Below are 26,073 nucleotides of genomic sequence, written 5' to 3' on the forward strand. Positions count from 1 at the left end.
AGATTATTCTTCTACTCTGTTGAATTAAATATTGTGTCAGTTGCCTCTACAACAAATAGCAGATGCTCCTTGATTCAAGTATTTCAGCTCTGGAGTGTCCCTATGTTTTTAAAGAATAAGCAACAAGTATTTTTAAAGGATAAACCCATGTGCCTTCAATTTTCAACCCAGATCTATCTCAATGAATTGATTTTTCAACATAAAGAAAATCAAACCAATCAGCTAGATCACTATTTTGGCACATGTGGGTACACTGTAAGATGACTTTATCCAGCAATAACCTAATCAACTGTATAGGACTTGACTTTTGTTGTTATATATTGCATCTTGCTTTTTTTCCTTCATAGTGGAACTCGAGGCAGCAGATGTAGGATTCATGGGTGGTCCCCCATCATAGCACTGGTCGGTGGGTCCCTTAGCATTTGGGGTCTGTTTTCTGTTTCTGTGGCTTGCTTCTTTTGATCACGAGTAACACGAGTTCTTTTGATCACACGTAACATGAGTTACATGTGCACTAAACCTCTTCCCCTGTCAGTATAACCATTCCTGTGAGGTACAGGCTATCCTGGTTCAGGGTGTTTACAGAATCCCTTGAACTGTTCAGGCCCTACTGGTCTAAGACACATATAGTAGAAGCTCATCTTGTGGGCTAGGTCGGGGGGTGGGGTGGGTGCATGGTCTTCCAGGTGTTATTAGATGCAACTCTTATCAGCCTTAGCCAGCACAACCAATGGTGACAGTTGATTGGACTTGCAGTCTACCAAGTATCTCTAGTGGATGCCGTTTGCACACTCATGGCTTAGATCAAGAGGCTTGAATTACAGTTCCCATTAGAACCAGTGGGTGCTGTTCAGAAATGAGGGTAGCTGTGATCCAAAGTGCCTGAAGGGTGTCAGGTTTGCAAATTCTGCCAATGTTTCTAAACCATCAAAAGCACATAATAATTTAGCTCTAAAGTGATGGCATGTGGCTGGGGAAGGGCAAAATGTGGCAACTTGGATTGTTGTTACAATGAAACTCCAATTTTTCTTCCCTTTTGGCCATGATGACTAGGGATGAGGGAAGTACAATTTGGCAACATCTGAAGTGCTTCATTTTGCCCACCACTCCATTAGGAGTGCGGCGGCGGGAGGGAGGGGGGAGGGGAAGCAAATGCTTATTTGGAAACTTACTGACTTATCTTTTGTTTTCTGAGCCTTTAGAAGTCAGAGGTCAACAAATGATAGTCTCTGTTCAAAGTCCTGTTGGTTAGCTTGCTTGCTTGGTTCCCCCCCTCCCCTTGTGTATCCAAGCCTCTGGATAATCCTTTCACTAGCCAGGGTGTTCCTATTGTCCAGCTGTCATTGTTCTATCTCACATTCACTTCTTATTACAACAGAACACGGAGAAGGGAGAGTTACACTGATGAAAAGGCAGGGCTGTGTAATGAGAGGTTGGAGGCTCTGTTCCCAGTTGCTGGCTCTGGGTACTAAAAGATGAATTGCATGTTAGACATTGTTGAGCAGAGTTGGAGCCATTTTCAGCTTCTCTGAAAATGGGAGGGAGGTGTCACCAAGTGTAAGGAGCAAGATGTGGCCCCTTCCCCCATTGTACCCTCTTATAGCACACTCCCACATACCTTCGCACATGACCGAACCCATATTAGGAAAACAGACAGCTTCCGCTGGAGAAAATGTGACAGTAGGAACCAGATGTCATGATTCACCTTAACTGTGGATCTCCCCCAACAGGAACTCTCTTGGGTACACAGGAGACTAAATTGAATTACGAGCATAGACTGAGACAGTGAAACCTATGGAACTGTTGACTTAACAGGTCCCATTCGGTCATTCAAGTATGCTTTAACTGGAACTAACAATTTGACTTAGCCCGAGATACCAGATTCATTGTGCCTGTCACGTGCCCCTGCTCTCCAGGTACTGCAGATCATAATGTTGGCTGTTTACATTCACATAGCTGCCAGCTCTCAGCGGAGTGACTGGTTGGCTTGAAATTATCATGCCACCTTCAATTAATCCCCCAAATCATTGGTGGCAGAGGTCTGATCAAGAGTTGGGGATGGTATAGTTTAAAAGGGACCTCGTCCATTACTTGTTACTTCTTGGCAGCCAGATTGCGGACCATTGCTGTTGTTTCCATCATGCAGCTGGTTCATTGTGTTTCATATTAGTAATGCTTTGTATTCATACTGTCAACAGGACAGAAAATTATGGGGAAATATTCTTTGACCAATCTCATGTTGAATTCTGATACTACACCTTGGAAATATTTTTGAAAAGACAAAATTGCAGGAACACTTCCTTTGCTACACAAGATTGATATGAGATTGGGATAAAAAATTCTCATCAAAATGCCTTTCTCTTGAAAGGTTTCAAAAAGGCCTTAAAATTACTTTTTTAAAATATCCAGGTATTAGCAGTTCCATCTAAATAGTAATATTGTAACTAATAGTTACATTACTCACCTAGTGAATCTGAGAACTTTGTTTCTGATATACGAGTGTAAGGCTGATCAAGGCACAGAGGCTAGCAATTTTGGTTATTTGTAATACCTGGAATGCAATCATGTATCACTTGTGAACTGTAGCAATAAAAATTACCAGCAGAAATGAAACAGCTATTGAATGAGCAAAAGCTGGAAAGACTATAATACCAAAGTTATCAGACAGGCGGTTGTTGGTGACTTTGTTTCATCCAAGAAAGTTAGAATTTAAAAAGTAGCAAAATTGTGTTTTCTAGTTACACATACTGTATCTTGATTCATATGTGTGCGTTTCCTTTTTCTTCTCTGACATGTAGCAAAGCATTGTGCAAGTCAGGGAATTGCTACATGGATTTTTGACTAAAAAAAAATCACACACCCTGGCATTCCTCCTATCAGCAGCAGTAGCAGATGGCCCATTTTATAATAATAATTTCTTATTATAGGATAATGTGTTGGTTCAGAAGGAGATATTTTATTTTCCCCAAGCCACATATTTTGAATCTTCTGAAAGAGAGTCTCTCTCGCTCGCTCGCTCTATCTCTCTCAAGTCAACAGAAAGGCAAAATCCAAAGGAAAAATAAAATATATTCTTGAAGGCTTTCACAGCCGGGATCTGATGGCTGTGGGTTTTTTTGGGATGTTTGGCCATGTTCTGGAGGTTTTTCTTCTGGTCAGAACACAGACAGAGTTCTAGCTCCTGTCCTCTGAAGATACCGGCCACAGAGACTGGTGAAACGTTCAGAAGAAAAACCTCCAGAACATGGCCAAACAGCCCAAAAAACCCACAACAACTATTGAAAAATAAAATAAACTGTTCACCTACTGGGTCAAAAGTCTTTGTGGTTTCATAATTTCTGGTAGGTGATGTAAACAATGGTAACATCTCGAGAGTTGACCAAATTGCAAAACAGCTCATTGTGAATGTGTCACTCCCGACGGTGTCAGTATTCTGATGAAATGGTGCAAAAGAGTTGACTTGTGTTGCAAAAGGAGACATCTTGGTTTGAAATATGTCTGGTCACTTTGCTGTAGTTTCTGAGGAACCTGGGTATTTCAAGACATGGATTTTCTTATTTTTTTCTGTCTGCATTATATTTGAGGTCTGGAGTCTTTTCTTCCATTGTTAAAGAAAAGGAATCACTCATGAATGGCGAAACATAAGACGGTTGAACAGATGGATTTGCAAATGCCCTTCTAGTAAAGCAGAGTCAAATGATGAGATATTGATGCCTTCTTGAGCACTTTGTTTACCCTCCGTATCATGTGTGGTTCCAGGATTCTGTCTCTGTGGGAGTGTTCTGTCCTTCTGGTTCAGTTTTTACTAAGTGCCAAACAGGAAGCATAGGAGACAACCACATCCTGAAAATAAGAAACAGTGTAGCATGGGAAAGCCCTGTGACAACACCACGCTGTGAGTGAATTGATGGTCTGATCTACATTTCCACTATTTTCTCTCTGTTTGCCATACAAGAAAGTGAGGAACCAGCGTTGGTGTTGCTTGGGACACATGTGTCTTGTAAGCACTGGATGGTTCATACAGTTTTATTATGATATGTGTAGATACACCCATAGCTTGATAAGGTGAGTTTGCACTTACTTAATTTAGTTGTTCTGATTGACTATCCAAAATCTTATTGCAGCCTTTTGGCCAAAATCCACAGTGTAAGACTTTATGAGGAGGTAATGCTCATCATTTTCTTGATCACATTGTCTTGATTCGTACTCATTCCTTGGCCACTGGTAGGAGGTTGCTGTTGTATGCACATGTTCCCATATTTGTTCTTTACATAGCACATAAAGCATGACTTGATTTTTTTTTCTTCTTCTTTTTTGAAGTGCTGTGAGCAACTCTCAGTTTAGCTGTTGAAAAACTAAGTGAGGAGAAGTGTTAAGTCCTTCCTACACCTTTATGCTGTTCTAGCCCCTTATGTGGTGCTCCAAAATGTGGTCCTCTATTCCCACAGGCCCATGGGGGAGAAATGGAACACTTCAGACCCACCCACCTCCCCTCCATTTTTATGGGGTGTGTGAGAGAAATGTAAGGGCCAGATTTTTGTTTGTGCTCCTTCTTTTCCTGTGCCTTCACATCTTTGTTGAGGAGAAACACCTCCTGCTCTGCTTTTCATGCCCTTCTTCAGTTGTGTGCTAATGCAACAAAACAAGCTGGAGTCTTGTTTAGAGACATGGACAAGCATAGATCCTCTTGACTCTCTGTGTTGGCTTTCCTCTTGCCTTCTGCATGTGGAAAACAGCTGTCACTTTACTACTGCAGCCTCTCATCATCCTTTGGCTAATATTAGTAGACTCAGTGCCACAGTTGTAGTACAGTATACTCTCAGCTACACAGAAGGACTTGGATTCATTAGGGCACCATGTATGGATGTGAGAAAGAAAATCAATGTGACCCAAACATTTAAAACATCTCACTGTATTTGTTTGAGTTCTTCATACTGTGGGTGTCAGTGGGACAGTTATGGTTGGCTATTAAAATACATATTCCTAAGTCTTTGCAAGTATTTTCAGACATAAAATAGATATATTCCCAGTCAGGATAGTCTGTTTCTCAGAAAAGATCCAGAAAAGAGAAAATACATATGTTTCCGTGTTCTTTCTAATGAACAAAGAACTAGGGGAGGCTTTGAAGGAAGAAAGCACTGTGTTCTTTTTGTCTGCATAATGAAATCTAGCTGGTCTGGTCGACATAGTACCATTTTAGAAGTGTTTGATTGTTTGGTTGATTGATTTATTTTTTTACCACCCATCTAGCTACCAAGGCCACTCTGGGCAGTGTACAAATATGATAAAACAATGACATGACAATAAGGGTACTCAACAGCAACCAAACAAAATATAAAAGGTGGTAAACAAATTACTCTTAAAAAACCACATAATAGGCAATGGTGCGGCTAAAAAATATTGTAAATAAATAAATAAATAAATAAATAAATAAATAAATAAATAAATAAATAAATAAATAAATAAATAAAATGAAAATATGGTGGTGGATTGGATGTTAATTATTAAAGACACTATTGCATCAGAATGTATTCAAATCTAGGAAGGCTTGTCTGAAAAGCCACATTTTGAATTGTTTTTTAAAGGTTCCCAATCAAGGGGCCAGGTGAATTTAAGGCAGAAGACTGTTCCATGGTTGTGGGGTGACCACCGAGAAGGTCCGATTTCTGGTCAACATTTTTTGGGCCTCTCTCGGGGTCAGGACTCTCAACTGCCCAGCCTGTGAGGATCTTATAGGATGGGCAGATCTAATCAGAAGGAGGCATTCTGTCAGATTTTATAAGATATATATATATATATCTTTTGGGTTTGGGGCATTGGGAAAGGTCGCATGCCAAGAAGAGGTGTGATGGGTGCAGCTGTCTTTCTTTATGGCAAACATGGCCATAGTGACTGGTAATGTTCCTCATCTGAGGATGGAATCTACCTATAGGGAAAAGGACAACATGCATCATCTTGTCTGTCAGGTAATCTGAGTTAGCATTCATCTCATTGTCTACTGCCCATTAGTGTCTGAATTTGCAGTGGCTTTTTTCTGCATTTTATGTTGCATCAGCTGGATCCATGTATTCTTTAAAAATGTGGAGAGAAAGGGTAGTCCTGGCAGCAATATAAAAGCAAAGTGGAGACTGTTTAAGATCTGTGCCTTCATTTCAGAATGATATGAATCAAGCCCAAATGGATAACCTGAAGCCATCTATCATCTTGCTCTCAGCAATCACACTCTTCAGTACAGTGTGATCGAGAATTTGAGAGTTAATACTAAGGCCTGTCCAAGTCTTGGAGCAGGATGCACCCTTGGTGACTTTTGTTCCCTAAGATGCCGAAATGAGGCTGGTGGCTATAAGTGGACCGTAAAGTTGATATGCATGAAATGTTGTCATTGGAAATTGGCCCTTATTCTACATCAGGAATTGGGAATGTGTGGCTCTTCAGATGTTGCTGGGCCATAAGATTCCTTACCATGGTCTCTTCTATGCTGACAGAAGTTGCAATTCAATAGATCTGGAGCAAAGCATACACACCAGGCAGCAACATGTGTTTCTTGGTTTGTATATAATAAAGCAGTGGATAAAGCAACAGGTCTTTTTCATCCCTTCAGAACTCTTGGTTTGTTGTTGTTGAGAAGCACACATGAACTGTCCTGAACAACAGCAGTCAAACTTCTATTGCAATCACACAGAACTTTCCCTAAGAATTTGCCATCTGTTGTGCAACCGAAAATGGTACTGGGCATGCAATTCCTTCTGTGACCTGAGGAGGCTGAGGAGTGTGATTGCTAGCAGACAGGCTTCCTCGTGCAATTGCGTACTTATCCTGCCAAGACAAATAGGATTCTAGCCCTGGATGCTTGTTAGACACTGGCAAGTACAAGTACACTATATTTGTACTTTCCAGTGTAATGCTAGAGCTACCCACCATGAGGACAAGACCTTGAGTAAATCCCCTAAATGTCCATCAGTAAGTGCAGAAGAGAAAGCAAAATGCACAGGTACAAATGCTTTGCCTGGGAGCACCTTAAGTTGCATTCTTTAGGTTGGTTTGTACATTTCTTTCTGGACTTCATTTTTGTGTCAGAAATCTGAAAATTGACCACATACGCCTTCTGTGAGCAATGCACACACACCAGGCAGCAACAGTTGGCTTGAGGCATCCCAATTTTACAGTGGCCACACATGTGCCTATTATGCATGACTGTGTCGTATATAATGAAGCTGCAGTCAGTCATTATCCATCTATGGCAAGAGGTTGCTGCTGTCTAATTTGGTCTGGTATGAGCAGCTGTTCATGATAAATGTGTATGGTATTTTAAAAAAAAATTCTGACTGTACTGTCATCTTGGTACAGCGGAATGTTCACTTCATCAAGAATTGTAAACTTAAAAAGCAAGCAACCCTAAAGCCTGAACAACACCAAAAGGCAACTCAGATGGGGTTGTTTATCTGCAAGCAGTCTGAACTCATTGACCTGGATTTTGTTTGTGGCTTAGAAAGATTCCCCCACCTACATTGTAAGTAGGTGGAAGAGCAACAGGTATACATCCTTCCACTTACTAAAAAGATGAATTTATCTGCAGACAGACCCCACTCCCACCCCCACGTTACAACATGCTGTGCTTGTTTCCCAGCTGGGAGAAAGTGGGATGTCCAGAGGGTTACGCTGAAAACATCAAGATGGCCATCAGAAAGACCTGTTTGGTTGCAGAGCTTTCTTCTATTTTATTCTTCCTTATATAACCCTCTGAGCCATCCTCTTCGATTTGCTGTGGAAGGATGATGTAAAAGGAAAACCATCCTTTCCCCATCCCAGCCAGTAAACCTTTTGTAAAATGAAACCGCTGGAAAGGCATACCAAAAGAAGGGGAAAGAAGCCGGCCGGGAAATGGGTGATAAATGTGCTGGATAGTTATGAGTTTTCTTGGACAAGGAAAGGGATGGGGGGGGGGGGAGAGAAATAAGCCCAGCAATTTTCTTTATTATCTTGACTTGTGTCCCAGAGAGAGGGGATATGGGGCAAGGGGCTAGGATGTGGGAGCCATTTGTTTCAAAAAGAATCCTGCTTCTTCGGTTGTCTAAAGAATATGCATTTGCAAGACACAGAGTGGGTGAGAAATGGAAGATTGCTCATGTTGTTGCTGGTAATAAGTAACTTAGAGCTGAGACCCTCCACCAGCTGCTCGGCCAACCGCAGCCTCTTGGGTTCCCTCACACAGAAACAGATGGTTTGTGAGTTGAGGAGCTTTTCCTTGTGGAAAGCTCCTTTTGGGTCTGTCCCAAGACATTTTACTGCCTGAAGTGAAGCCCAGACTGTGCTTGGGGGTAGAGGTTGCCGCAGTGGGGCCAGGGCCAACACTATATAAAGTCCTGTTCCATCATTCCAACACGTTTCTGCCTTCATCCCTTTCCTCTTGTGCCGCTACCTGAAACAGGTTGCTTCATTGTACTGCCTTCAAGGGAAGGGCTTAGAGGTAAGGAATACATTCATAAATCAAAAGCGGAGGTTTACAGGCCACCTGGTTTCTTAGTCCAGCTGAGCCAGCCATCAGTTATATGCTAGTCCGTGGTTCATGTTAGGCGAGCCCTACCGCTCACTGTATTTGGTCCTACCACTCCATCATGTATTTGCTGTCAGTGTATACATCTGTGAAAGGGACTGCACATCACTGTGCAGATGGGACGGGTGTTGCTAAAAATCTGAATTGTCTAAAGCTGAGTTCATAGCCATGCTAAGGTTTACTGGATTTTGTAGCTTAATCTCTTAGCCAGTGCACTACACCCAAGAGCTAGCATGATTGAAGTTGTTAGCCCATTGGATTAGGACTGGAAAAACCAGTCCAAATCCCCACTTAGCTGTAAAGCTTACTGAGTGGCCTTCAGCCAATCGCTATGGATCTGCCTTACTTAACTTCCAGGGGTTAAAATAAAGAAAGATAAAGAGAACCTGTGGTACTGGACTCATGCTTTGTATATAGATAGCATGCGGTTGTGTGGGATTTGGGGGTGAGCAGCAAAGGAAGCAGCCATGTAGCAGAGTTTCCCATGCTACTGAGGGGGGTGGTGGTCATAGTGCCCTCACCAACCTTGGTCCATCTGTAAGATTGCAGTGATCCTTGTACAAGGATGGCAGCAGTGAGGACCACCACAGCATAGTTGTGGCATTTGACATGGGCTGATGCTAGTGTTAAGGGAACTGTAACACTGCTGCAAGTCTTCTGTAGTGTTTTATGGTAGAGGATGTTTGGACGTTACTTATTTTCAACAATACTATTGAGATCCACAATGTCTAGATATTCTTATTCCACCAATATCTCAATCCAAAAGATTGAAAACAGGCACCATTTATTACCATGGACATGATCATAGGTTGTTTGTTTTATGTCATAAGAATAACCTCCTGGAATTGGGTAGACTGTGAACAACTGGCCTAGATGTCAGTCAGGGAGCTTCATGGCGGAGTGGGGGTTTGAACTTTGGTCTGCTTGATCTTTTTGTTGTTTAGTCATTAAGTCATGTCCGACTCTTCGTGACCCCATGGCCCAGAGCACGCCAGGCCCTCCTGTCTTCCATTGCCTCCCAGAGTTTGGTCAAACTGCTTGATTGTAGTATCACATTAACCATTATATCTCACTGGCTTTTCTTTGGTTTTAGGAAGGAGGTTTGTTTAAAGATGATGCCGTGCTCTGGTTTACCCAACTCTGTATCTGTATCAACGTGGGCAGCCTCTTAAAGCACCTTGTTTTAGTGGCTGGACTACAGTATGTCAAGGGTAGGCAATCGGGGCAGTTAAGGGTAGCCAGTTATGGGCAGAGAGCCAGTGTGGTGTACTGGATAAAGGAGACCTGGGTGGAAATACCTGCTTGGCTATGAAAACTCACTGGGGGTTGGCAATGGTAAACCACTTCTTGGATATCCTACATATCTTGAAAACCATAATAAGGTTGCTTTTTAACTTGATGATATGTAACAATGGAACAGAAAACAAATCTTTGTCCATAGCCATTGATCAAGGATTGTGGAAATTATAGAGATAATGTCTGGAAGGTTTCAGATGTCATGGCTTGAATCAGGAATCTCAAGGAGCTTGACTGATTTTCCTTCTGCTTGGTGTAATGATGAAAGTGTCCTAGTGAGACCAGACGTACCTGGGTTCAAATCCCCATGCTGCCATGAAGTGAAGTTCACTGGGTGACCTTGGATCACTCACTATATCTCAGTCTACTTGCACCCTACAGTATAGGGTCGTTATAAGGATCAGAAGAGGGGAGAGAACCATGTGGATTGCCTTGCATTCCCGGGGGTGGGGGAGGAGGTAGCACATCAAAAGTGATAAATAAATTTCTAATTTTCTAGTATCATATGGGCTAAGAAATTCCTCTAAATCATATCTGCCCTGGGAAGAGATGTGCTTCTTTGGATGAATTTTCTGCTGAGGAACTGGTTTAAAACTTAGAAAATACAGTGGTGCCTCACTTAACAATTGCCCCGCATTACAACAAATCCACTTTACGACAATCTTTTTGTGATTGCAATTGCGATCACAAAACAGTGGTCTAAATGGGGGAATTTCGCTTTGCGATGATCGGTTCCCTGCTTTGGGAACCGATTTTCACTTTACGACAAAACAGCTGATCGTCAGATTTTCAAAATGGCTGCCAGGTGCTTAAAATGGCTCCCCACTGTGCCTAGGGAAGGATTCCTCACTATAGAGGCAGTGAAAATGGCCGCCGTATGGAGGATCTTCACTGAATGGTGAGTTTTTACCCCATTGGAATGCATTGAATGGGTTTCAATGCGTTTCAATGGGGTTTTTAATTTGCGCTTTACGATGTTTTCGCTTAATGGCGATTTTCCTGGAACGGATTATCGTTGTTAAGTGAGGCACCACTGTACGTGCACAGTGTAGCGGTTTTCAAAAAGAAGCAAAACTTCCCTGGTAATTCCTGTTGGTTTTTTTTAAGACAATGCTTGTGACTTTCTCCTTAGGGGGAAAAACCCTTTATTTTTCTTCTACAGAAAAAGGAAAATAAATGTAAATAAATCTGAACAGGAGGCTGGACAGCAGCCGCCAGTCCCTGGTGGGAGCATGCTGTGAATTGAAAGACAATAACAGAGAGACTTGGGGCCTCAGAAACCATTCCAAATATTTACATTGCTGACTCTGCCATTTCAGTGTTCAGACGGGGTACCTGCAGTTGCACTGCTTTCCCCTTGTTATTCCCCTCCTCCATTTTTCCACTGCAGATGTGGAGGGACCAAATATAATATATAGCTAAGATCTTTTCCTTCAAGAATATTCCTTTTGAATATGTGACTGTAGCACAGAGGTGCCCTAGAAAGAGAAGCAGGAATTTAATAAGTAAGACGATGAAGTAACAAGGCTGATCATGAATGAAGGTGAACTGTTAGTTGGGAAGCAGTTTATTCACTTTTGAGAGACCTAATAGGCAACTTTCACTATCTGGGATAATTCATGACCGTATTAGGGGAATGGACTTTACACATGTCAGACTGGTGAAACACTGTACAGTATTTCCTCTTAGCATGGCATATGCTAAATACAATTTGCTAGTCTTGTTTTTACTGCAACAGAATACAGGCTCACATAGAAAGTATTGTTTTAACATGTTAGATGTTATCAGTTCCCGGAGGACCTGCTCTTGGGGGCAGGAGCAAGTCTAGATGACTTCTCCTCTCTTCTACTGAATGCCAGGGTTTAGTAATTTAGTGATTTGCCAGCTCATTTCTGAAGCAAAAGCCTCCAGGCTGAATGAAGTATGCAGTGTGTCACTTTAATGAAAATGGGTACTGCTAAACTGTACTTTGAGCTCCTGGAAGGCAGGAGGTTTTTTTAGGGGGGAGAGGCCTGGAATTGTGACTGCCACAGTTGAAAAGTGCCTGCTGTGTTATAACACACTAATAACAACAGCAATGTGTATAAATGCACTAGGGAACAGTTTGTATATAAAGGAGAATTAGATTTGCGCTGTGTTGCCTGTGCCAAAGAAACAATTTGAGGGACATATTGTTCTGCAGAGTATTGAGATCGGTTTTGTTATGTCTGCTGGCTTTCACAATTGGTGTGGTATGTTGGAAAGAGTCTCCCTGTCATTGACATTTGGTTTATGCAGCGGAGACCTAGTCAGGTGGTGTCAGACTGAATGTAGGGGTGGACCAAATGGGAGAGGGTGGTTTCCCTGCCAAATTTGGGAGAGGGCCTGCTCCAGTAACAAACTGCCTGTGGCTTATCCTCTGAGCAGGGGGAACACACTCTCCCCATTCCACACATATATTTCCATCATTGTCTACATGTGCAGAACAAGTTTCCAAAGAGAGGTCCTCTGTATGGAGGTACTCATGCTGCTGTTTGGGCGTCTCTGTAGTTCTCTGAGGGGTAATGAGAGGCGCAAACATAGCACATTTTTCTTTTTAAAACATTAATGCCTTTTCCCAGTGAAGCTGTTCTATAGTTTAGAGTTTGTTCCAGGAGAGAGGTAAAAGCATTCTCCTTTGAAGAACCTGCAGTTTGAAAAGTGAAGTGAATGCTGCTTTAAAAGCATTAGTAAAAAATAAATCACCAGGGGTAGATGGTATACCAATAGAACTATTTCAAGTCACAGAGAATGAATTTGTCAAAAGTCTAACAAGAATACACCAACAAATATAGAAGTCAAAACGATGGACTGCAGACTGGAAGCACTTAATATACATTCTAATCCATAATTTAAGATACAAAGATGACACCATTTTCCTGGCAGAAAGCAGCAATGACTTGAAATGACTGCTAGGAAAAGTGAAAGAAGGAAGTGCCAAAGCAGGACTGCATCTGAATATTAAGAAGCCCAAAAGCATGTCTACAAAAGGACTACACAACTTTAACACTGACAATGAAGAAATTGAAATAGGTAGAGATTTTGCCTACCTTGTTTCAATCATCAATCCAAATGGAGAATGCAGCCAAGAAATCAGAAGAAGACTGAGACTTGGAAGGGCACCAATGACGGAACTAGAAAAGATCATCACGTTTAAGGAGGTGTCATTGGAGACCGAGATCATCCACATTTTTGGATTTTCGACCACCATGTACAGGTGTGAAAGCTGGATAGCAAAGAAAGATGACAAGAGGGGGAAATTATTTATTTGAAATGTGTTGGAGGAGAGCTTTGTAGATACCCTGAACTGTCAGAAAGATAAACAAGTGAGTCCTAGATAAAATCAAGTTGGATCTATGGAGGCAAAAATTGTGAAACTGAGGTTGTCCTACTTGAGCACATCATGAGGAGGCAAGGTTCTCTGGAAAAGACTGCTGGGAAAGGGGGAAGGCAGCAGGAAAAGAGGAAGGCCAAATATGAATGAGATGGATCAACTCTATTAAGAAAGCCACAGGCTTGAGTGTGCAGTTGCTGATCAAGGCTGTTGAAGACAAGGACATTTTGGAGATCACTCATTCATAGGGTCACCATATGTTAGAGATGACTTGATGGCATATAACAACAACAACAGGGGTGAGGAGGGGAGAAGGAAGGGTTCTTTTCCCATTATATTTCCTGACAGATTTTGCCGATTAGATGTTTGTTCTACTTTATTTTGCTTGTTGAGGTTTCCTCTTGTCCTACTGACCTTTATCCTTTTCTGCAGGGCACCGAGTTAGCTGGGGGATGAGAGTACAGTACTGATTGGCCAGTTGGTTGTTCTCACTTTCCGCCCTCTCCTTTTCTCCGGTAGAGTGAGAGACCCTTCTGGCTTCTCAGGTTATTGTTGTTGTTGAGGGAGAGTTATCTGATAGTGCATTTATCAAGCTGTCAAACTCAATGGGGTATGTTTACGTTTTAAGACTGCTCTGAACAAGTTGTCTGGTTTCACAGGGATTGTCTGGTTTCACAGGGACGACTCAGGGAGAGGTAGGGGCCTAATAAGTTATGTGTCAATCGAGGAACCAGATGGGCTGTTGATGGTGTCCTTCTTTGCATTTGTACATGCTACAGAGTGCTGTGGCTGGCAAACTTGACAGGCTCCCACATTTTCAGCTTTGTTGTATGAATTAAGAGTGCAGTCCTTTTTAACCAAGATACCCAAGGGCTAACATTAGAGGCTGACTGAAACTGTACTGAATCCAGCCCCCTCCCAGATTAGGAAATAGTTTAGGAAGCTCTTCACCCCAACCTAACAGCATAGTGGCTGCGTTACCGGGTTGGAGGAGGTCTGGATCTGGCACGGTTTGGCTTCCCCCTCTCTCCACCCTGTCGTTTTGCTCTTCTGTTCGCGTCCCCCTTTGTTTACATATCTTGGAGAGAGCCAAGTAGACAGAGAAATCCCCTTCAGCCAGCATGATGACTTTTTGCCTATTCTAGGCTCCTAGGTTTTTACAATAATTTGATATTTGATAGCTCTGAGGCTAGGGTGCACTTCCTGGTTGTAGGTTGGCAGTTGGCAACTTCAAGCCCCAGAGCTAAATGTGACCTCCAGCGTATCAGTTACAGTGGACCCTTGACTTACAGATGGCTTGACTTACAGACTTTTTGAGTTACAGACTTCTCTGGCCACAAAATTTAGGTTTGACTTGCAGCCTGAGAATTGACGTACAGACCAGAAAAAAACCAAAATGGAACAAAAACGGCCTGTTACAGGATTAATCGGTTTTCAATGCACTGTAGGTCAATGGAGACTTGACCTACAGACTTTTTGACTTGAGAACCGCCTTCCAATACGGATTAAGTTCTCAAGTCAAGACCCCACTGTACTTGACCCATCAGTTGCCATTACACTAGCAAGAAAGGAATTTGGAAAAACAGGTGGGTTGTAGCAACAAGACTAGCTAGTGGATTACTTAAGGGAATGTAACAAGGATTGGCTCCTGACCATTCATCCTCTACTAAAAAAAGGGGGTCTTATCATAAAACTGGTCACCAGTCACAGGTGGCTGTAACTGGGCCTTCTGCTTGTGGACATTTCTATCTACTATACTTGTATGTAATAGGTTTTCTTTAGTCACTTGTTCCTGCTCTGCTTGTGAGTGAGATTCTGGAGCACACACCACTTCGTGTCACCTAAGGTCTGTGCCATTTTACTCTGGGAGATTTTTGTTTACCTCTGTATTACAGGGGCATTTCCTTGGGATGCCCTTAGCTGCACATCTACTGGGAAATTATGCTACCCAAAGAGCCAGTTTCCTTAACATGCAAGTGGATTCCAGTGTCAGATATTTTTTTTGTCATTTGTTTTTTTTATAACAATACACTTGCATATGTATGTTGTTAAGTTAAATCTGAATACCAACCTACCCTGCAAATAAAGCAAAAGAGAATACCTTGATTGCCCCAGTTTGTCTTCTTGCTGGTTCTCAGGAAGTATACTCAGACCTATGAAACAAATATTTTTCCTACAGCAGCACTTTTTTTTTTTTTTTTTTTTTTTTTTTTTTTGCGGTAGGGTAAAGCAGTCACCCTTTGGATATCTCTAGGCCAAACAACTTTGTGATTTAGATTAGAAATTCAATGGTTATGTGGAAAGTTCAAGAGCTGAGGAGGGTCTAGATCAGTGGTTCCCAACCATGAGTAGCCCGGGTGTTCTTGGACTGCCACTCCCAGAAACTCCGGCCAGCACAGCTGGTGATGAAGGCTTCTGAGAACTGTAGTCCAAGCACAGCTGTGTTACCCAAGGCTGGGAAGCACTGATCTTAGATCAAGGGTCCCCAACCCCTGGTCCGCAGCCCCGTACTGGTCCGTGGGCTTCCTTGAACTGGGCCACGGACATGGATCTCCAATTCCCCCATGCACACTTGGTGGGCATGTCGTGCTTGCGCGTGGGCATGCCCCTTCGCAAGCGCAACACACCCACCTGCAAGTGGGTGTACCCCTGCCCCCCCACGGACCCTGCACCCCCCCCACCAGTCCGCAGTCCGAAAAAGGTTGGGGACTGCTGTCGTAGAAGTGAGGAGCTGCCCAAGTTCTCAAACTTAGAAGTTTGCATCACCATGTGGTAAGTCACAGAACTGCAGGCTGGAAAATGCTTAGCCAATGAAAGGCACACTGGTTCAGGATTGGCCCTGCCCACCTAAGCAGGCCCTAAGACTCTTCTGAATGGGAAAGACAGTAGATGTAATGCTAAATTAGGCCTTGCTTGAGCAACATGGCCTCCTTGGCTGCGTTTGTATTCTTTGGCACTGTGTTTCGTCTTCACCTGTGTGTTCCACCGTGCTGACGTCTGGCTTGATCCTTGTTTCTGATTCCTCCTTGCCCCCATGACTCTGACCTCCCTCTGGTTTGCACTTTTGCTCAGATTTTTCCTTGCTTCTCACCACTCTGGCCTTTGGCCTGCTTCTTGGTTCTGGTTTCTGCTTATTCCCTGCCGCCAGTTCTCTAGTCCAGTTTTCTTGGTTTTCTTGGCTCTTGGCTTTCATCTCCTGACTCATCTCAGCCCAGTACTGGATGTACTACATTGTCCTTGGGAATCATTCAGAGCTTTATCTCGCAAATGAAAAATAACTAGAAGTGTCTCAGAAATCTACAGATGAGGCAGGAGATGTCTGATATGAAAATACACCCTTCTCTTTTTATTTTTGAAATTGCTGCAGTAATTTTCTCTGCCATTCTTTGTGTGTGCACACGCTACCAATGTCTTGTAGCATTACATCCCTGGAAGTTTCTTTACTTTTGGCATCCATTTGGCTGTCACTAGAGAGGATTACAGTACTTTGAAACAAAAACAAAGCATCAATAAATGAGGTGGTTAAGTTTGCTTTGCTCCACCTGGGTTATTCCAACAACTGTCCTTTCACCAACAACAACTTTAACAAAGAGAGTGTTTGATGTTGAGTCTTCTTTAGCAGAGCCTGGAACAGATGGAAGGACTCTGAGGAGCTTCGTACAAACAACAACAAACTATTTGTAAAATAGTCAGGAAAACTGCATTGTTTAACCTCACTGAAACAGGAGGAAGAGCATTTTGAGAGATGAAAGACTCAGTCATGATGGTTATCACTATTTGCTTTATGAGGAATTAAGATCAAATGCTCCAGGCCTGCAACCCATAAGGCCTGCTTTCCAAATCATGAATGTATTGTGGAAAAGCACAATGGGTTTTGTTAGATCTGTTCCATTTGGGTCAGTGGAGCCCACTTCCTTGAAACGAGAGCACTATGTATGTATAAAATTTATGATTATATCTGTTTTTCAAAAACCAAAGTAGAAAAGCAGCAGTTGACACTTTGATCAGCCATGTATTTGATAGAAACTGGATTTAGTTCTGCTAGATACGGTTGAGAACCAATATGTCTGTACTAAAACCCTGATCTTAATTTAGACTCTTTTTTTTAGATGAAGCTTGCTATGATTATTTTTTATTCCATCTGGTTGCCCCCATGCCCATTTTCATTTTCCTAATTGGAGCTCCAGATATCCAAGGAGATCCCAAATGAATCTGGACAGTAGGATGGATGGGGAAATAATAGGAGGGGAAACCCAAGCAAATTCTGATTTGCAAGAGGGCAAAACTTATAGATTTCTCCCAAAGGGACTGAGGTTTCCCTAATGTTTGTTCATTTCCACCGTTCAGCCTAAAAAGTTTGCAAAGATCATTAGCTGACACACAGGGCCAAATTAAAGTTGTAATTTTGAAAAAACAACTGATGTTTTGATTCTCTTATAAATGAGCACATCTTGGAAGGAAAATACATTAATCCAAGCTGGTGGTGACAGTTGTTCTGTGATTTTTGGAGTTGTGTCAGAACTCAGGTTATTTATCCTTAATGCATTCTAAGCTTTACAGAGAGGCAGGATTTTGCAATTAAATCATGACTAAAATTGTCGGTCAATAATACTTGTTCAGTGTTGGTAACTGCAAGTGGTCTAGAACTCAAAGACCCGAAGGAGTCCTTTTTAAGTGTCATCAATTCAAGATGCAATACTATGCATATTTACCTGGGAGTGAAGCCAACTGTACTCATTTGGGCTTACTCTTAAGAAGCCACGTGAAGTATTACATTGTCAAGAGGAGCTGGTCGTCATCTGCAACTGACATGATCATACTTCATGCCCTGATTTATTCATTCCAAACATTGTCATTTAAGCAATTGTTAACATCAAATTGATCTATCTGGTTATATTTATTATGGTACTGATATGTTTCACCCCATGGAGCAGGGGAAATGAGTTAAGGAAAAACTGTGACATAAGGGTTTGAAAAACCAACCTGTCCTCCAACATTTCAGCTGGACTTGCCTCTTTCCTCCATGGCTGCAGTGCTGTTAGACTTTGGGAACATAGCTCCCCAAATCATATATCATTGTGGGGTGTTTTTTTGGGGGGTTGGGGGAATCTGGAAAACTTAGAGGTTGAGGGCTTGAGAACACTCCAGCATTACTACTACAACTTGCCTGCTGCGTTCTGAAATCCTCTTTTTTTAAAAAAACACAAAAGGTGTATTTTTACATTTAGCTTCTATTAGTTGGAATAAGGTAAGGCTGGGTGAGAAAAAGAGAGAGGAAAGGCAACAGGAAGTTGGAGGAGGGGAAGGTTTGGTCAAGGGGCTGAGGCAGCCCAAAGCTTGACAGGGCAGGATAATTTTTGCCTCCCCTGAGTTTTAGGGTCTGGGTTTGTCTAAAGTATTTTTCTCTCTGCTGACTGTCAGAAAAATATACATCCCATTTGTTACCCTCTTACTTCAATCCTGGGATATTTGGCCTTCTGAAATGTGAGAGGGGGTCTGGCGAAGTCTCTGCCAGAATGGCTGGTGTGGAATTCTTTTGCCCACAGGCTCCGTCCCCTGAGCCTCCACCGGAAGCTGGGAGGCCATGATCCATTCCAGAGGTCTAGGCACCTCCTAAGGTGCAGAATCGATCCAGGCTTGTTTGTGGAGGCAGGAGGGGGCAGCGCTGGGAGAGGCAAGTCCAGTTCTCTGGAGGGGTCTCTCTCTCTCTCTCTCTCTCTCTCTCTCTCTCTCTCTCTCTCTCTCTCTCTCTCTGTGTGTGTGTGTGTGTGTGTGTGTGTGTCCTCCCTTGCAGTTTGGGGGCGTCGATAAACTTTACTACTGTGCCAAACAATCTTTACTGAGAGTAGTGCAGGAGCGCATGATTTCATGAAAGAATGCAGTAGAAAATTCAAAATAAAGAAGTTAGCTCAAATCATGCACAGCTCAAATCATCTCCCTCTCAGAAGCAAGTAGGAAGGCTTGACTGGGTGGGTGGCCAAGAGGAAGTGGGAGCTTTATGGCAATCTGTTCCAGAAATCTCTCAGCTGACCTTGGCTTAAGGTCCAGATGGGAAGGCCCCAAACTCTTCTCTCTCCCCCTCCCCCCTCCCTCACACACCTTATACTATACTGACACATTTCAGCTACTGTAGGTTCCAAGTCTTCTTCTAAATAGTTACCATTGTTTTTGCAGTGTTTGAATAGTAACTATATTCCTTCACATTTCCGAGAAGTAACTAGAGTAGTTATTTTCTAGTTGCCTTTAAAAATCTGCATGCTGTGAGCTGCTGGCCTGTTGTACAAAATGTACTTTCCTTCTGTCCACCTCAACAAGGTAGGAAGGAGCAGCGTGACACACACAGCATGAGACAGCACTTGAACCAGATGGCATTTAATAAGGTCACATGATAGAACCATAGAATAATGGAGCTGGAAGAGGTCTATAAGTCCATCCTCATAACTGCAAAAAGTAACCAAAGTTACAGTTATACTGCAAGGATACTGTTCAGTTACAAGTACATTGTAATATAGTTATTTATTATTGATAAAAGAGCAAATTATAAGTTACTACTCATTTGTAACTAGGTAACAAGTAGTTACATGTGTACTGCATATCCAGGCAAAACAGGGGAAATAAAATGCTATAGCATCTTGAAGACTGACTGCTATATTTCAGTGTGAGTGTACATCCACTTCTTCAGACATATCAGAATGATAAAAAACCACACATTATATACAGAATAGCAGAGGAAATGGATTAGCAACACAGCTCAATTGTGCAGGGTAACAGACTCTCCTAAGCATTGACTCCTTGATTGAGGCTGCTGCCATTTTGCATCTCATGTGAAGTGTGGGACAGTGCATTCAAGCCAACATTTTACTGCGCATTATTACTGACAATAGTGCTGTTGTCACCTGGTTAATCGATCTCCATTGCCTACTCTGTCTATAACCTGTGGTTTTGCTTCGACCTAATAATTCTGAAGAAGTATACATATCCATGAAAACTCACATTGAAAATATAACAGTCTAATGTGCCACAGCATTTCGTTCTGTATTTTGTTTTATTTAGTTTTTATTTTAGACTGAATCTTCTTGCACAGACCAACATGGCTACTTCTTTGAAAACTATAGTTGGACTGTACACACTTTTAAGGAGATTAGGTTGGTAAGGTGCAAAAAGCAAAAGCGTGCTGCTTATATACTGCCCCATAGCGCTTCAAGCACTCTCTGAGCGGTTTACAAGTTAATTATGGAGGCTACACATTGTCCCCCCCCCTCCCCAGCAAACTGGGTACTCATTTTACCAACCTCGGAAGGATAGAAGGCTGAGTCAACCTTGAGCCGCTATCTGGGATTGAACCCCAGGTCTTGAGCACAGTTTTGGCTGCAGGACAGCAGTTTAACCACTGCGCCACGAGGCTCCAGTTTTTAGGTCTAGCAACAGATAGTGAAGAATGAAGGATTATTTTTATACCATCATTCAAAATTGCACAGAAACGTGCTGCCAAAGATTTGCCTGATTATTACCAATTTATTGGAAAGACCACTTTTCTGCTACTTCTCCTCTAACAGTCTGCCACTTACTCTTTTTCCCAAGCTCTCTTGGTTTTGCTACCCTCCTGCCTTCTCCCCTAACAATACATGAGCCTATTTGTTCCGGGCACTGTTGGTGAGGCTTTTCTCCACCCTCTCCTGCCACATCTTTAGCTTCTGCTCTCTCCCAGTCCTGAGGCTCCTGCCTACTCTGGGCACAGTGCTGCTACTTTCCAGCCTCCCTTCGTGTTCTTTTTCTCTGTACCCAAATACGGCAGGTCAACTGCATATTTTAACCCTTCCCCACCACTGCAAGTTCTCATTCAAACATTTAGCAAAAATAATTGAAACTGATTTGCATACTTCCCAAGGCTAGGTTTGCTCACTCCTAGCTTATAAGAATGTGGAAGAGCATTGCCTCATTGCTTCATTTGTTGAAATTCCATAGTGCTTGTCTCTGGGGTTCTTTTTATTTTATTGCTCACTGCTTTTGAAACCCTCATTACTCACTGCTCTGTTCTCTTCATTTGATAGCAGCAAAGATCTAATGTTTTCCGAGTGGTAGTTTTAACTGAACAGACACTTAACCCCTTTCAAAAGATAATGTGTCTCATTACCTAGCAAATGCAGTATGTAAACAGCCATTTATCTTAATTGGTGGTAATGCACAAACCAGGAAGGTTAAATATAGTGTTGCACAGCACACTGTGATGTTTCGAGGCTGCAGCAACTGCTGTGCAGATACTGCTTGCTGCCAGCAACGTCCCACCGCCATGCTACAATAGCAGATGCTGTCTCGCATCCTCTGTTAGCACACCGTTTTGAGGTTTCCTATTTTTGACATGAGGTTTTTAGGTATTAGTGAAATGAAAGATAATGATGGAGGCGATAATGATGGAACAGATAATGAAGCAACCCATAATTTAACTACAACATGTTTATTTCCATTCATTTCTCTAGCTACTGCTCCATGAATTATTTGGATAATACAAACAGGGGGTCCTAACAATGTGAAAGGTATTCAGGCTTAATCTGATGAAGCAGGAAGGCTTTGGGAAGATCTAAGCAGACCTGGGGTCTTTGACTTCCATACATTTTTGGAAAAGCTTGGAGACCACTGAAATATTTTGGTGTTTCCTTAACTTCCCTTAGTAAAATAGAGACATGGCCTACCATTTCTTAGGCGTAGCCTATGATTTGAACAATTAAAAGAAGAAGGTTTAGGAGCAACATACAGCAAAACCTTTCCTGATTACTCAGTAGGCTTGAGAAGTAGGATTTTCTTGTAAACTGATGACATTTTACCTCATAAACTTTGCTGCATTTTTAATACTTGCTTTTAAAATATATCTTTCAGCTTTGAAGAGATCTTTTGAGGTTGAAGAGGTAGACCAGCCACCAAATTCTTCTACTCCACAGAGGCGGACACCAAACACTCTTGTTCGGTCCACAGTGTCCAGCTCTGCACAGAAGTTCCAGGATCTTGGCACCAGGACGTCAGAGAGTCCTTCCAGACATGTGGACCCACCTGTACAAAGGTCCCCCAAATCCTCTCTGAGAAGAGTGGAGCTCTCTGGGCCAAAGCATCCAGAAGGAGTGTCCAGAAGAACAGAAATCTCCATTGATATCTCATCTAAGCAAGTGGAAAATTCCACCTCAGGAGCTTCAAGATTTGGCCTCAAAAGAGCAGATGCCTTGGGGCATAAGCCTCCTGAGACCACTCCCAGAAGGACTGAGATGAATATAGGTAAGCCCCAGGACCAAGCACTTCGCAGAATGGATGTCCCTTCAAAGATCCCTGAACCAACACAGCGTAGAGTCGAAGCCACTAGTCCACCTATGCCTGATGTTGCCACCAGACGTGTGGAGATCCAGGTAACAAAATCTTCAGAGGTTCCAGCACCACCAGCCAGGCAGACTGAACATGTGGAGGCCTTCCCAGCCACTCACCATCTGCCGCCAGAACCAAAGTTACAGCCAATAGCAGTGACTGAAATCCCATCCAAAAATCAAGAAGGTAAGGAAACCAGAGGTTTAATTTATAATCCTTCTTTACTCGTGTCTAATATGTTTTTTGTGCTTTCTCTGATAGTTCTGTTACCTACATCGATTATTATAGTAAATTATTTGGAGGTACAACATTAGTACTGTGTTCATAGCTATTTCACTATAGCTTACCATATTTCCAGGATTTAGAGAAAGAGTTTTGGGGCCAAGTCTCTGTGGTATACATTAATGGACAATAAGCCTACCTGTGAGATGGGCTGGTGTTTGAATGGATTGTAGACTTCCACAGGTGAATTGGGAACCTTTGCGTGTCCCCAGATCTCTTTTCCGGTTTATTTGCTGTACTGTTACGAATTCCATGTATTACAACATTGGCTCAGTGGAGACGGTGCTCATCTGGACTGAAAGCAGATTGACTTGGGTGAGAGTGTAGCATGCATTGGATGCTTCTACTCTGAGAATAGAGTGTTCAGTGCTTTTCAGTGTCATAGATGTATTGCAGGTGTTTTTTATGCACGGTGGAGCTTCAAAATAAATCCTCCTGTGGAAGATTTACCCACTTTGTAACTACCATTCATCAGGCCAGTATTGTGGCCTGTGAAGATTTTAAGCAAACAGTCCCTGGCAGACAGCAGAAGCAGGTTTGTCAAGGCCAAAGTGGGCTGCATTCCTGTCTCATACATCAGAAACAATTTGTCCCTTATTCGAGACAGTTGTAATGCTGATTTGTAATCTCAAAAGGTCATGCTGAATATTTGCTTTTTTAAGTGATCTAAATAAAGGTATCATCTCCTCAGAATTTCTATGGTGTAAAGGACCGCACGCCTCTCTCTGGGCTTTGTGATTTTTTTTTAAATGCTGAGTGTTAGTGTTATCTTTGCAACATGTCCTTGTTAAGTGGCTCTCATGCCTCTTTGGTTCTTTAGACAAGAGTGAAAAGAAAACATTGAAACAGCATCAGCATGCCTTGGCTTAGTGCTATTTTGCTGGGGGTATTTTATACGAGTGTCTTTAGTCTGCTTTGTGTGGTTTCAAATTGTCCATGCTTTGCCTTATTTATAATCCTTATAAAGCCACCCTCTGGCTGATGTTAAGCATTAGACCATGGTGACCATCCAGATGTTTTTGGTCTTGAAATTCCCATTAGTCTTTACTAGCATAGACAATAGCCGAGGAGTTGTGCTCCAGCATCTGGAGAACTGCAGTTGTTTACCTATGCTTCAGATATTAACACAAAGCTATTAACTTACTATGTGCAGCACTCCCAAGAAAGTTGTTGCTATTTTCATGTCTTTGATGAGTCCTTCATTCTTTTTTCAGTGGAACAGCAGGCAGGCATGTAGGCATATTGGGTAGATCATACAAAAAATCATTGTATTTGGATGGGGGAGGGGATAGGCTAGCCCCTACACATTTCGAGACCCCTGGCTCCACAGCTCTCCATGTGTTTGGGGCCAGCTTCCAATCTGTTTTGGAATGCACTTTTTAATTTAGGACCCACAGGAATCTGAACTACACAGGGAAGCTATACAAGTAGGGAAGACTCCCCAATGCAGAAATCCTGTCCCAGCATGGGTTGAGCTGTGAGGCTGGGCAGAGGGGAAAGAGTGGTGAGTACATCCTTACTGTTCCCTCATACATGGCAGAGAGAGAGGAATGTCCACTTTTTTTCCCTCCAGAATCTTGGGAGTTAGGATATGACTTGACTAAGTAAACAAGGGCGCACTGTTTAGGGAAGGACTATCGTAATTATTATTATCCCCATAGTAAATACAACCGGACTGAGTCTGAGACCACTTATTGAGTTTATAGCTGATTTTAACCAGCTGCATCCTGGCTGATTTCCTCATAGCTGCTGTGGTTCACGAGTCACTGTGCTAGACAGTTTGAAGCAAGAACAAATGTTTGCTTGCTTGCTTGTCTAGAAAATTTGCACCTGCCCCATAAATAAGGTGGTTTACAACAATTAAAGCAATGCATACAGTCTTAAAATTTACCTGTTATGTAACGTAGCCACTGATACACTGCCCCCCCCCCAAAAAAAAGGCTTGGACTAATCCACTCATACAGAGGGACTGGATATTATACGATATGACTTGGCTACATCAGCTGAGGATTAACATGTCTGTCCTAAGGACCATAATGAGGTATAAATGACCGCTGCCTGCCCGTATTTCCTCTCCACACCCGTTCAGGCATTACAGAAGCTTTCTGACCATGATATTTGTGCAGCAGGCCCTCACTAGTGGTGGAATGATAGGAAAACTGTGAGCAGCATCACCTTGAATCACATGAAGTCATCCCATGTCTATCCAAAGCAGACATTAACAGGAAGAGACGAAAGGGATGCTGCAAACAAGCATCAGTAATGCCTTCCTCTTAATATATGGTTTAGGCCTTAGTCTTAAGGTGTGACCAAGTGTGTTTGCTTAACGCTTGTCTCCACTACTCATCAAGACAAACAAATTCCTTATGAGGCAGTGAAATGGGAAAGGGAGGGGAAGCAACATGTGGTCTGTGTAAAATTCCAAAAAAAATTGTACTGTTCTCTATGAGGCAGGGATATGTGGTATTGTTTGTGTTTGTGAAGGTGGATAATGCTACTAGGCAGCATATACCCTTAGGGATACAGTACTGGAGTCAATGCAAGCAGATGTGGGGTAGTGTGTATTATTTAGTGGTTTAGAAGGCATGTAAGCCCACCTCCCTAAAGTTTAAGGCTCCATTGTGCCTACATAACTTCTCCTCAACTCTGAAAATGGCTATAAATTGCAGACTAGAGGAAAACATGGTGGCAAGGTTTTCAGTTAACACTTTTGTTCTTCTCAGTGCTTAGCCTGTTGAAGAGTTCTCAAAAACTTAAAAGCTCAGGTGCGACTTCCTCACACGCTGGTTGGTCCTAAAAGGCATTATCATAACATAGCTTTGTTATTATTGCTCTTTTTACTGAGGCCAACATGGCTTCCTACTTATTTTCTCTCTTTCTTTGGTAATTTGGAGAATGCCTTGTTTAACTGTCTAGAGGCAGCCATGGACCTGCATGGCTAGCTACCTACAATTTTTGTATTACTAGCACTGTGATTTCTCATCTGAATCTTGCTCTGAAGAGCTCGCTTTACAGTACTTGATTATTTGGTGTCAGGGTACCATGTCTCCTAGGACCCTTACAAAATGTTGCAACTTAACAGGGCAAAAACATTGCCTGGGCTATATTAGTCTTAGTCCATGTTTTGAGCTTCCAAACAAAAGGGACTTCTGTTATACTTTCTTTAAAAAAATTCTAAGACTAGGAACATCTCACTGAGGAATGCATTCAGCCAACAAAGTTGTGATGTGCATGTGGTCTG

General features: G+C 42.4%; 1 protein-coding gene across 7 annotated transcripts in view; it reads left to right on the top strand.

Annotated features, from left to right (window-relative positions):
• The window catches only part of SEPTIN9 (septin 9), a 268,264-nt gene that overhangs the window by 136,564 nt on the left and 105,627 nt on the right, over positions 1-26,073 (top strand). For all 7 annotated transcript variants that reach the window (XM_020785971.3, XM_020785972.3, XM_020785975.3 and 4 more), the window contains one exon: positions 22,077-22,736. In XM_020785971.3, coding sequence (XP_020641630.3) covers positions 22,077-22,736 — 660 coding nt within the window. The remainder of the gene's footprint in view (positions 1-22,076; positions 22,737-26,073) is intronic.

The sequence above is a fragment of the Pogona vitticeps genome, chromosome 2, assembly GCF_051106095.1.
Source record: "Pogona vitticeps strain Pit_001003342236 chromosome 2, PviZW2.1, whole genome shotgun sequence".
NCBI classification, from domain to species: Eukaryota; Metazoa; Chordata; class Lepidosauria; order Squamata; family Agamidae; genus Pogona; species Pogona vitticeps.